The 13,942-nt window shown below is 32.5% G+C and overlaps 1 protein-coding gene across 2 annotated transcripts; it reads left to right on the plus strand.

Moving 5' to 3' along the window:
• The first annotated feature begins 181 nt into the window (after positions 1-181).
• LOC105333495 (protein O-mannose kinase) lies at positions 182-7,108 on the plus strand. 2 transcript variants are annotated; one of them, XM_066069665.1, is made up of 5 exons: positions 182-951; positions 1,390-1,432; positions 3,624-3,743; positions 5,823-6,156; positions 6,255-7,108. In XM_066069665.1, exons 3-5 carry the CDS (start codon positions 3,703-3,705, stop codon positions 7,008-7,010), a joined length of 1,131 nt encoding a protein of 376 aa, XP_065925737.1. In that variant the 5' UTR covers positions 182-951; positions 1,390-1,432; positions 3,624-3,702; the 3' UTR covers positions 7,011-7,108. The 2 variants fall into 2 exon arrangements, with proteins under 2 accessions (XP_065925737.1, XP_034330104.2); XM_034474213.2 differs by lacking the exons at positions 182-951; positions 1,390-1,432 and having other exon boundaries at positions 3,627-3,769; positions 6,255-7,106.
• The last annotated feature ends 6,834 nt before the right edge of the window (positions 7,109-13,942 follow it).

Raw genomic sequence — 13,942 nt, forward strand, 5'->3', positions numbered from 1 at the left:
ATAGCCAGTCCCAAGTTGATAGTGTTGTTAAGGTTTGTTAAGCCAATTCTAATGACAAATTCAAAGAAACAATTATCTATGAAGATACTAAACAAGTTAAAGGTGTGTATATATATATATATATATATATATATATATATATATATATATATATATATATATATATATATATATATATATATATATATATATATATATATATATATATATTCTGACAATTAACAAATTCTTAATAATAGATAAATTATTGTTAATATTTTTATTGACAAAGACAGTTTTTAATGTATGGGCGTGTTTGCAAGTTAAGTTAAAATGCCCAATAACTTTATGCTTTGTATTCTGTGCACTTTATCCAGTTTTATCATTTAAAGTTTGAATTTTAAAGAAATCTTGACCTTTTAATATATAATGTAAATAAAATAAAATGATAAAATTTCTAGAAGAATAAAATTTTTAATGAATGTTTGTTCAGCATTCAAAAACTTCTACAGACTTTTTTCTATATTTTTTGCAAAAAATACAAGTCCTGCATTTTCATAAAACTGTCAATTAGATGTGTCGTAATGAAAAAGACAAATTTTCAAAAGTGCACTTGGTCTTCTATGTACGTTGAAATTATAACTGTAAAAAAACTAGCTTGTTTGCATGGCATACCGATAATGATTGGCAAATCCATGAAGCTTAACAGAGATTCCGCCATGGTTAAAGCCCTTCTGTGGAGGAAACCCATTGGTTAGTGCGAGTCTGGCGGAGTATCCTGGGTAGCACAGGGAAAAACAGCCTATAAAAATGCATCTTTGATCAAAGAAATTTTTTTCCACTGAAACGGTCAAATGTAAGGCAAGTTAGAGAAGTCTTTCCTAGACCAAACGCTGCGACAAAATCTATGAAAATTTATATAAACTAGGCTGGATGAGGAAATCCTTTAAAGAGAATTGATTTCGAAGAACAGTATGTCCTTTAAACTGTGTCATTTTTTTTATTATTTCAATTTCATGGTTTTTTTTTCTATATGTATTAATTTCAAATAAATTTTGGAAGTTGCAGTCTTCTCATACGAAGTGTGTTTGGTGGGGAAAAAGGGGAATGAACTTGTATTTGTAAAACGAAAAAGAGAATTTTAGAACAAAATTGAATTCTACTAAAACTGAACAAATATTTCCTGCCTAGTGAGGTATCAAACACTCGTAATTAATTATTTTCATTCAATTTGCCCAAACATTAAGCATTTCTTATCGCTTTACAGTCTTAAGTAATTTTAAAAGCATTAATTCACCTTCGTTTATCTTAGTAAATGGTCTTGACTGATTCAAAACTCATTTCTTACTTCATAAATTATAGCACTTCACATTTCTGGTAAACGAATATGCCTCTCTGTGTTAATTTCAGACATCAGAAACTATTTTAGGATGATGCGCCATCACAAAAAGAAGTGAGTAATATGTCGTTCACACCAAATTTCTGTCACCGCCGCAAGTCTTACATTTTACAGGTATCGGTGCATTAACAATCGTCGCTGCTGTAAGGGGTCGAATCTTATTGACTGTTTGTATGTCGGTCGGTGTTGAGTGATTTAAAACTGATATGGAGTGTCTGAGGTTCTAAAGTAATTGAAACACTCGTACTAAAATCGGGAGTACATTTTTGTGTATAGAATTATTCCATAATATATATTATCTCCTCACATATTACAATTAGTATAGATATAACAATTTAAAATTTAATTGTGCCGCTATTGTGTAATTTGTGAAAAATACAAGTTGTTCAATGAAGTTTTTTAAAGTATTGATCATCAAACATCAGGTCATATATATCGTAACATTTTTAAAAATAGCTGTTTGGTCTAACTTATTTATCTTTTTTGTAGAGTAATATATCTGTACTTGAAAAAACCTCAAGGAAATTGTAATGAAGGTATTTTAAAAAGTTGTAAATACTGCTGAAAAATACAATAATCCTTCTATTTTTCAAAACGTTTGAATTCTATTACAGAAAGAAAAGACACATATCCTACATTTATTTTACGCTAGTAATCAAAGTAAAACCGTATTTTATTTCCATATAAGTTTTGGACTTTATTGGTTATAATCCATATCAAAATCGTCTTTGTGCGACAAAGATCTAGTGAGCGTCAAAATTACAACCATTGCGAACTCTCACAAACCCAAATTAAAAGCGGTTCACAATTTCTAAATTTTGGTATGAAAACTTTCACATTTTTTTTTTCATCAGAATTAATAGAAATAGATCAATTTAATTGCCCATCCCCTCCCCCTAGACCATGACCCATCTGAGTTAAAATACCAATTATAATAGATTACTTACGTATTATTTTTAAAATTCCTGTACTCTTTCTTACTTTGCTATGCAATTGTACATTTGTAAAAAAAAAATTTGTACCTCATGTACCATTGATATGGTTTGAGAAAAATAATCATTCATTCAAATATTTAGAATAAACAAATCATTTATCATTGTGACTGAATGAACCCAATGTAAAGTGTCAATCTATATTACTTTTCATTCAATTTTTTTCACCGATGACCTCCTAGTTAAGATTATGATTATTGTGTATAACCAATTTGTAGAAAGAATCATACATTATTAAATATTAAGCCAAGTCATTATGCTCCCTGTTAAATTATGACTTTTAACTCTACAACTCTCTCATTACACATAGATTACAAAAGAATTATACTGCGTAAGCATACTATGCCGAAAAAGTGCACGGCGAATGTTTTGTAGGAAAATCTAAGAGTCCATAGCGGGTATTGTGTTGTAAATGAAGAACACTTTTATATAAATATATCTTGATAGGTCTATACATAGATAATATGAGTGCGGTTTTGTTGGGGTTTTTTTTTTGGGGGGGGGGATGTTTTGTTTTGTTTGTTTGTTTGTTTGTTTGTTTGTTTGTTTGTTTTGTTTTTGGGTTTTTTTTAAAATGAATACAGGTCAGTAATTTTGTTCTCAAGTTGACAATATTTAGATCAGAAATCATATAACGTTTTTATCCATTCAAGTGAAAGAATTATAAATTCTCAAAATATTAGTTACCAGTATGAAATCATTAGTAAAATCACTCTCAAATGGTTAACTTTTGACATCTGGTTAAACTCTGTCTCACCCGGGTACAGCTTACACAAGATTTGAGACAGAGTTACCTTAACTCACCTATTTAATTGAGTCTACCTGAGCTTCGGGTATGCAGCTTGAAAATAAATTTTATGTTAATATTCTCTTGATACCCAACGTTTGTTAATCTTTATTCATTTTTATATCTATTAATCATTCACATTAATCCTTCCCAAAAATATTAAAGCTTTCGTGTTGAAGGTATCTTTACATCTGATTTGGACTTCATGTTTTGACCACTTCCCCGTCCAAGACATTTCCATGTCACGTGACATTGAGACACCCATCCCCCCCACCCCCCCACCCCCCCCCCCCCCAATGATTAGGTAGCTCATCATTGAAAAGTAATATTCTTATATACTACCCACTTAGGTCGGTTAGGTCAATCAAAGTATGACGTATCAGCATGAAAAATTAGGTGACATATTATATTACATATATCGTTCATATCAAAATTCTGTCAACGCCGTAAGTCGTACATTTTACAGGTATCAGTGCACGTTGCTGTAAGGGGTCGACTGCTATTGGGTGTCTGTATGTCGTTCTGTAGTGAACAGCTCAATACTGATGTGGAATGTAAAAATCATTAGATTCACGAACGTCCTCAAGTATGTGAAACTCTTGCACAAAAAATGTATGTATATCTTTGTGTAAAAATAATACTTTATTGCAGAATATATAAATTTTCATCACACATAATTATTAGTAAAGATCTATATAACAATTTTTAAATTTCATTGAAAAGCAAGTGTGTCATATGCAGGAAAGATGTATCCTTATATAAGTAGTTAATTGAAGATTTTTTTTAAATGAAAAGTACGCCCTATATATCATATATAACATAAAGGTTTAATTTTATTTTAATTCTTAAAGGATTATTAGAATGAGAGAATCTAATTGAAATTGCGATTTAGGATAAATATAAAAGACCTATATTAATTGGTTAATAATGAAACAATCCCTCTGTTTCTTTCTTTGCACGCTGAAAGTCAACATAAAAAGTAAAGTATAGAATGTGCGATTCAAAAAAGTGCTTAATTTGGATCACTAGATATATTACTTTTGGTACTCTTGTGTATCTTTGAAAATGCAGAACATCAAATTGAGTAAGGAAGGATAAGGTATTTAGGAAGATTAGTTTTTTGTTATTATGAAACGCCTTGTTACTCAATTTTCCCGAGAAGCATAACTACACGACTAAAAAATGGTGGTGGTATAGTTGGGGGGGGGTGGCTTCTTTGTCCAACAAAAAAATGAATGTAGTTTTATTTTTTTCCTTATTTTCTTTATTTTATTTTATTTTAAACTTGTATATGTGAAGATAAATTTCGTGTGAAAAACTCTAATCAAAAAAGGGATTCATTTGAATTACTAGATGTGTTGCTTTTGGTACTTTTGTGTATGTTTGAAAATGCAGATCATCAAATTGGATCAGGAAGGATAAAGTTTTTAGACTATTTAGTTTTTGCTGTTATGAAACGAGCTTAAACTTCCTTGAGTTAATGCTATAGTTTATTTGCGATTGCCATGCCTTTTGGCATCCAGATAACAAGTAATGAAGTTTTATTTATTATATTACGGGTATTATATATTTATAGTAGCGAGACATTTATTTGTTGGAAAATTGTAAAAACAGTGTAAAAATTGTAGAATTTTATTCCATGGCCTATCATTGTTGGTGTTATTTATGCTTTTGTTATAATGGTTGAGTCAGGTTTAAACTGAAATGTAACGCTTATTTGTATCAGTGTGTTATTTGGTTCAATGTGTTATTTTAGTTATTCAAGGAGAGACATGATGCTGATCACGTGGCTTCAATTGATCCTGACATTTATTATAGAATATATAGTAATAGCTGTTAAAACATAGCAGATATTGTTTGAATCGTATATAAAATGTATGGATATATATTTACGGAAGACATCCTCATTTTTAGTTTTACATAATCTCTGAAAGTTTCATTGAAATCAGTTAAAAAACTTTTTGAGTTATGAAGCCCCCTTTAAGGTTAAGTTTTAAACCCTGTATTGTTTTTATTAGTTATCAATTATTAACCCCAATTTTCAGTTCTTTTTTTTTAAGTAGACTGGCACATTCTGATCAGTTGTGTGACAGAACATTTTCTAATTTTAAAAGTACATAAGTTGGAGGTTTAACGTTTATGATTTTTTGTAATGTAATTTTGTTAGTAATGAAATTAATAATTGATAGATATATAGTCTCATTATTATCAAAGTTAATTAAAAATTACACAAATGATACAGTTTTAATTAAAGTTAATTAAAAGGGTTTTAAATGGCACTTTTGTCTAAATGTGGAGACAGTTAATTCGAGTTACCCAACAGAAGCATAGCCAGTGATCCTAATCAAGCACATGTTCGATTAGCACTTCTCATGCAATGTAATCTATGTCGGACAAGTCTGTGTGCGACGAAGATTTAGTGAGCATTACATTCACAGCTTTTAATCTTCTTAATTTTAAAAAAGGAATGGTTCATCTTCATTTTTATGTGGATTTTTTTTTCCAAAATGATCAATAATGTAATTTTTCTTTATCTTACCGTATTGCTCAGTTTAATCGTCACTTGTGGTAAAGAGTTAATAGAATTTTTTTAAGGAATAACAAATTGCAAAAACGGAACCTAAGTGGAAAATTGTCTTCATGTGTTTCTTGTTGTTTTGAGCAGAGAATACACTGAAGAATCTGAAGTCATGATTATGGCAATAAGAACGTCATGCGCCTATGTCGGGTTCTTTGTCTTTCTCCTATGCATCACCTCAACTAAATTCTACTCATACAAGTATAACGTCACATGGAATCAGATGGCAAATCGAAAACCAGATTTTAGATGTATATGGAGTGTTGTCGACAATAAAACGAAGTGTAAACCAGTGTGTGACCACGGCTACTTCGGACTTTATGGAATGAAAACTTGTCACCAATGGTTAAACTGCACTGATATTAAGAGTATAAAGGGATTTGAAAAAATAAAAACAGATACTATTGGCTACGTAAAGAAAGTAAGGGTCATTTCAAAAACTCTTGCTAAACTGATCTTTGACATAAATAAACACTTGTAGACGACTCAAAGCAGCTTCATTGATTTCTTGTATTTCAGGTTTGGATCAGTAAATGGGATGGTTATGAAGTTGTTGTAAAAAAGATCAGACAAAACCTTAATGGACCAACTTCTCACGATGAATTCCACAGTGGTGTACAGTTTCTACAGGACTTCAGTAATCATCCGGACGTTCTACAAATTGTAGGCCACTGTAATGAAACATTGGTGACAGAGCTGCACGCCATGGCAGATGCCACCAATCTTGAAAAACACCTTCGACATAATAAAGAATTTGATAATGTCTTTGTAAGATTTCAACTGTGCATTGACTTTGTTCGTATAATGACTACCCTTCATTCTGGTCATGGCGGGAAAGTTTTCGCGCATTGTGATGCTGGTAATGTGAATATCATGCTCCAACAGTACCTTTTGACAGACGACTTTAGACTAGTCATCAGTGACGTTGACTCACTCCTTGGTTTTGAAATACGTGATGGCGTGTCGCAAAAAAGAATGTGTCCATTCAAATCTGATCGTAATTACTCTCAACCATTTAATGCTCCGGAACAATATTTCAATCACAAGCTCAAAACATTCCCCTACGACGAAAAAATTGATATTTGGAAAATTCCGAATATATGCGATAGACTCCTGTATCGTAATTCAATTAAAAGGGAGGTGTTACCACATTTGACGGCTTTACACAAAAGGTGTGAAAGCAGTGATCCAAAAGGAAGACCTACTGCGTTAGAAGTACTAAAAATATACGAATATACCTACAAGATTTTGAAAAAAGACTCGCAAATTTATTGATTTTTTTTTCTTCAAAATAAAGATTATTGATGAATTTACAATTTCCACACTTTAATTTTTTTAGTTTGGGTTTCATGAATACTCGATTGCAAGAAAAAAGTTCATATGTGTGTGTGAGTGTGGGGGGAGGATATCATTTACACAACATTTAAGGAAACTAGATAGCACTTTATTTCCTGTTGCTACTGATAAAAACCATGCATATTTCTGATTTCAAGTCTAGACATATAAAAAGCCCCCGGGCTGCAGTATTAACCTGAACAATACTGTTAATAATGTGAATCTAGTTTGCTGTATACATGTATAACACAAAAAATGTTAGATTGGACACGTAAATCAAATGCACATGTGAACTTTAATATATCCAAACACTGTTCATACTTTTGATGATCAATTTTGCATATCTGCGAGAAATCTTTTTTTCGATACGTATCTTTACACCAAGTTTGACCTTTTTGTACACTTCTCATATCATTTGTGGTTTATTCTACATGTAGTATTTTAAAAATCGTCTTGATTTTGATATATACATGAACATGTGCTAGCAAGTCTAGACTTAGTCCATACCTATTTTAAAAACTACGGTGTCCACTCTTTTTGTTCACATATTTAAGGAATAAGGAAACATTTTGGGGGTATTATCAGAGGATAATTTTGGTCGGAGCGTGGTCAGATCCAACTAACATGATAGACTTGATCACGCCCCGATCGAAATTATCACCTCATAATATTCAAAGAATGATTCCTTATTACTTATATTTATATAATTTTCAGCAATTATGCGATTAAAACATAGAATATTGACATATTTTTGTGATTTTCATTTCTTTTAATTATGTCAAACCCCGTTTGCGCCCCAACAATACGTCGTTTGAGTTTATTGGACTGTATAATACAAAATCGATTTTTAGTGTTACCACAGACAAAGACACTGAAAAATGTAAATATTATTGTTTATATGCTGCATATCTATGTGAAAATCTATGGTTCCCCTGTTATGGGACCTGTCTAACCATTGGAAAACATACTCAAATGCTCTTAAATAGTAATTCATACCAAGTCTTAGTTTTCATGTAAGAATCGTAAGTTAGAAATGTAGATTGGAAGCAATACATTATATTTACGTAGATTATTAGCAAGAATTGGAGCGTTACTTTTTAACTCTATGTGAAACTGTACATAAAGGCTAAGTAACGACAGTCATGTAGTCTCAAACGAGAGAGAGAGAGAGAGAGAGAGAGAGAGAGAGAGAGAGAGAGAGAGAGAGAGAGAGAGAGAGAAAGAGAGAGAGAGAGAGAGAGAGATCTGTAAAATAGTTTGGGTCGGTAATAAAGTTTACAAGCGTTAATTAATAGTAAGTATATCGTAACTATTTTGACCGAAGAAAGGTAGGAGCAAAGCCGGGGAATTAAATTTTCTAAATTAGTTGTAAAGATTTTGATAATCTAAATAAAAGTCCATATCTTACGAATATCATCCGTTTTCTAGATTTAAGACTATTTGCATATATTTACATTAACGTAACATTTCGTCAAAAGAAAGTGGAAATGGGAAACCTACTTAAAAATTTGTACCACCCTTTCCTCTAAATTTTAGATATAAAAAATATTATGCTCTGCATTCTCTGATTTATACTCTGTCCCAAGATATCCTGGATTTACATTTGGCTTAATTGCTTGATATTTATAAATACCTCAAGGTTCAAACGATGCTCATTCAAAAGTATGAACAATTTCCAAGATTTCTCAGTCGAAACGCCCCTGTTAGCTTATCAAATTTCAATACAATACTAAAAAATGCGATGTCTACGGAGATTTTGTAATGCAGCAAGCCCGGATGATAACGTTGAAAAATTGCGCGATGTATTCCGAGTGTATTCCGAATGAAAGAAAGATGTAAACATTTCCCATTATAAATCTCCGTAAGGAATCTGTTTTCGTACCTGTGAATTTTTCCGAGTGAAAGATGATAATGTGTCAATGAAATTATCTTGGAAAATATCCCTTTCAACTATTTCAATTGCACTTCTTTCACAGGTATGTGTATTTTTATTAAAAATCGTCCAAATGTGCTGCATAAATATCTTGGGACAGACTATAGAGTAAGAGGGCAAAATTGGGCTTTTTAAATTTAATACCTTGAATAGCAACAAAACAAATCTCTATAATTTAAAAAAAAAAAAAAAAGAACGTTTTTATAATACAAAAGCAAAATTTAGAAGTATTGTTTTTTACAGGCCAATGCTATACAGGGGTACACGGGAGGCCTTATAACTTCGAATTCATAGTAAAGATATGCTTTTTTTAATCTCTGTATTATTTTCATGCTCTCCAAAATTGCTTTTTCAGAAATGTAAGCTACTAGTTTTAGCTTTAGAAGTCTAAATTTGATTTTTAAGTGATTGTTATCACTAAATAAGTGGAACGAGTTAAAAATAAATGACGTCGTACTCACGACGTCAAATACGAAAAATACGGCAATTTTCAGTAAAATTATCAAAAATAAAGATAAAATAGCAAAAAATCTAGCGAGAACACATATAATTTTTTTTACATTAATTTATTTTAAATCACTTTTTCTTTACGCACAGAAACAGTTGATAAATTTGTCTAAATTGTTTTAAAGTTACTCGCAATTTTAAAAAAACCTCAATCTCAAAAAATGCTTATTTTCCTATGTAATCATTAGAAAAGCGTCAAAACAGCACCATCAACAAAACCAAGTTCAAGGCGGTATTGCATAAAAATGGCGTAGGCAAATTTGATGAATATTTTATATAATAAACTGTAAATACTACAGAATGATTTGACAAATTTTTAGGGTATGTTTTCTCGTGAGATTTTTTATGGGGTAAACCCGCAACCCGCCTTAAGTTGCTTGTACATCATTTTCGCACGTCTTTGCCTCGGTATCCCTGACAGGGTCATTTTCTTATACATTTCTGCTTACAACTACAGAGATCTGAATCCTCATGGTGGCCAATTTCTTGCCAATCTCCTTCCCCTAGACCATGATCCACATGAGTTAAAATACCAATTATACTCGATTGCTTACATATTAATTTAACAAGATATTAATAAGCTTCTAATGTTTGAACCTATTACCAAGAGTATACTTACTAATATTTAAACAGGTTAAAATAAATCAATTATTGTGACAGACTGAACCCAAAATATTGTGGTCAACATAAAAGAAGTTTCAATCTATAGATTTTACCTCTCCCGATCGTATTTGATCACCTCATAATACTCAAAAATTGATTATTTCTTAATTACTTCTAATTCATGGTTTACCCATTACCTGCTCGTGCAACCTCGTAATAGCGGCGAGTCCTCGTAAGATACGAGTCTCATTTGGGCGCTGGTAGAAATTCAGATCGTTTGCGGGTTATGCATTTTTTCGGCAATGACGCCACTTTCATATCCCGCACAAATTACCAAAGAAAGCATTTTCTTGTTTAAATAATCTACAGCTATCTTAAATTAAACTGCTAACAACGCTTGCGTCCCAACGGAACGTCCTTTGCGTCACTGATGACTGGTGTTGGACAATGCGTTACAATTTTTATTTTTATTACAACGATAGAGACACTGGAAAATGTACAAACAAAATTTCTATGTAGAACAAAGAACCATACATTTTTAATTACGCCAAATTATTCTGCTTCCCGACAGATTATAACTATAAACTCAATAACAATCTTATTACACAGAGAATAGTCTTATTAAGAATTTATTCAGCATAATATAAAGCCGAAATAATGCATGGCGAGTGTTGTGTGGGAAAAATTAGAATAGCAGGTATCCTTGTGATGTACGTGCACAATACAACACTGTCATACAAGTATATCTGATAAAATAAAACGGTATAGATAATATGAATGTTTTTAATAAAGATTGGTCATTTTGTTCACAAGAATACAATATTTAGATCAGAGATCTTATGACCTTTAACATGTACAAGAAGTTGACATATTGAATAATAAATGAATAATAAATTCTCAAAATGTTGCATGGCTATCTAGCCATAAAAATCCCTTGTCGAATGGTTAAACTGTTGACCACTGTTCAGACTATGTTGCTTTTAAACAAGAGGCCCAGGGGCCACATCGCTCACCTGAGCAACAATTGCCTTAATTCTGATCGAATTAGCATTACAGTATCAAAATATCTTGACAACTGAGTACAGTAGATCTTGCTAAAAAAAAATTGAAAATCTGCCAATTTTTATCCACCTCTTATTTTTTGGTAAATACCAAGCTCCTTTTGTTGTTGTACCTCTAAGATTTTTCTCTATTCCTATATACCCCCCCCCCCCCCCATTTCGTGGTCCCACTTTTCTTTAGGGAATCATGGTTTCATCAAACTTAAATCTACATTTAATCTCATAACCTGTTCTTTCACACTAAGTACTGAGTTTTGGACCAAAAACTTTCCCAGAATATTTTTAAAGATTTTCTCTATATATTCCTATGTAAAAATTCAAACCGCCATCACGGTCCCGCCCTACCACTAGTGATTTTGCAAACTTGAATTTACACTACCCGAAGATGCCTCTACACAAGTTTAAGCTTTTCTGGCCAAATAGTCTTTAAAAAGATTTTGAAAGATTTTCTCTATATATTCCTATGTAAAATTTCATCCCCCATTGTGGCCTCACCCTACCCCTGGACTATTATTTAAACAAACTTGAATCTATATGATCTGGGGATGCCTCCACTCAAATTTGGGCTTTCCTGGCCTAATACTTTTGAGAAGAAGACTTTTAAAGATTTTCTCTATATATAAAAATGTATACCCCATTGTGGCCCCGCCCTACCCCCAGGGATCATTATTTGAACAAACTTGAATCTACATTATCTGAGGATGGTTACATGCCAATTTGAGATTTCTTGGCCAAATAGTTATTAAAAGAAATTTTTTAAAAGATTTTCTCTATATACTCTTATGTAAAAATTGATCCCCCAATTGTGGCCCCACCCTACCCCCGGGGACTATGATTTGAAGAAAAGTGAATCTACACAACCTGAGGATGCTTCCATTTTAATTTGAGCTTATCTGGCCTAATAGATTTTGAGAATAAGATTTTTAAAGATTTTCTCTATATATATTCCTATGTAAAACCTGATCCCCTAAATTGTGGCCCCACCCTACCCTCGGGGATCATGATTTGAACAGACTTAAATCTACACTACCTGAGGATGCTTCCATTTTAATTTGAGCTTTTCTGGCCAAATTGTTTTTGAGAAGAGGATTTTAAAAGATTTTCTCTATATATTCCTATTTAAAACATGACCCCCCTATTGTGGCCCCGCCCTACCCCCAAGGACCATGATTTAAACAAACTTAAATCTACACTACCTGCGGATGCTTCCACTCAAAGTTGAGCTTTACTGGCCTAGTAGTTTTTGAGAAGAAGATTTTTAAAGATTTTCTTTATATATTCCTATGTAAAACATGATCCCCCTATTGTGGCCCCGCTCTACCCCCAAGGACCATGATTTAAACAAACTTGAATCTACACTACCTGCGGATGCTTCCACTCAAAGTTGAGCTTTCCTGGCCTAGTAGTTTTTGAGAAGAAGATTTTTAAAGATTTTCTCTATATATTCCTATGTAAAACTTGATTCCCCAATTGTGGCCCCATCCTACCCCCGGGAACCATGATTTGAACAAACTTAAATCTACATTTCCTGAGCATGCTTCCAATTTAATTTGAGCTTTTCTGGCCTAATAGTTTTTGAGAAGAAGATTCTTAAAGATTTTCTCTATATATTCCCATGTAAAACTTGATCCCCCAATTGTGGCCCCATCCTACCCCCAAGGACCATGATTTGAACAATTTTGAATCTACACTTCCTGAGGATGCTGCCATTTAAATTTGACCTTTTTTGGCCAAATAGTTTTTGAGAAGAAGATTTTTAAAGATTTTCTCCATATATTCCTATGTAAAACTTGATCCCCCAATTGTGGCCCCACCCTACCCCCAAGGACCATGATTTGAACAATTTTGAATCTACACTTCCTGAGAATGCTTCCATTTAAATTTGACCTTTTTTGGCCTAATAGTTCTTGAGAAGAAGATTTTTAAAGATTTTCTCTATATATTCCTTTGAAAAACTTGATCCCCCTCTTGTGGCCCCTCCCTACCCCCGGGGACCATGATTTGAACAAACGTGAATCTACACTACCTGAGGATGCCTCCACACAAGTTAAAGCTTTTCCGGCTGAATAGTTTTTGAGAAGAAGATTTTTGAAAAATACCAACAAATTTTTAATAATTCTCAATTATCTCCCCTTTAAAAAGGGCGTGGCACTTCATTTGAACAAACTTGAATCCCCTTCACCTAGTGGTGCTTTGTGCCAAATTTGGTTGAAATCTGTCCAGTGGTTCTTGAGAAGAAGATGAAAATGTGAAAAGTTAACAACGACAACGACGACAACGACAACAACGACAGACAACGGACAAATTGTGATCAGAAAAGCTCACTTGAGCCTTTGGCTCAGGTGAGCTAAAAAGTTGACAATTGGTTACATTGTTAAGTTTTGGTTATAGAATAGATATCAATTCTTCATATTAAGTATTATTTATACTAAATACTGTGGAATCATTAGAATTTGTGGTGGCTCAATTTTCGTGGGTAGCCCACCCCCACAAATTCAAATCCTCAACGAAAACAATTTTAGAGTTATCTTTGTTATTGAAACAGTAACCGACACATCCACGAAATTACATCTCCTTAAATGAACATAAAAAATTCACAATCCATGAAAATTGGCCCCCACAAATTTAAATGATTCCATAGTATCCTTGTAAATGTTCCTTGATCCACCTTATTTACAACCATCAGGTAAAGTACTAGTACTTTAAATTAAGATCTGGTTTTCCAGAGAAAGGTTTTCAAGTTTTTGAAAATAATGACAAAGCATTCA

Source organism: Magallana gigas, chromosome 8 (genome assembly GCF_963853765.1).
Source record: "Magallana gigas chromosome 8, xbMagGiga1.1, whole genome shotgun sequence".
Taxonomy (NCBI): Eukaryota; Metazoa; Mollusca; class Bivalvia; order Ostreida; family Ostreidae; genus Magallana; species Magallana gigas.

Coding starts and splice junctions, on each gene's coding strand:
- LOC105333495 (XM_066069665.1), top strand. CDS start 3,703: ATGTGGAATGTAAAAATCATTAGATTCACGAACGTCCTCAA. Junction 3,744..5,822: donor AGATTCACGAACGTCCTCAA/GTATGTGAAACT, acceptor TGTTTTGAGCAG/AGAATACACTGAAGAATCTG. Junction 6,157..6,254: donor CTATTGGCTACGTAAAGAAA/GTAAGGGTCATT, acceptor CTTGTATTTCAG/GTTTGGATCAGTAAATGGGA.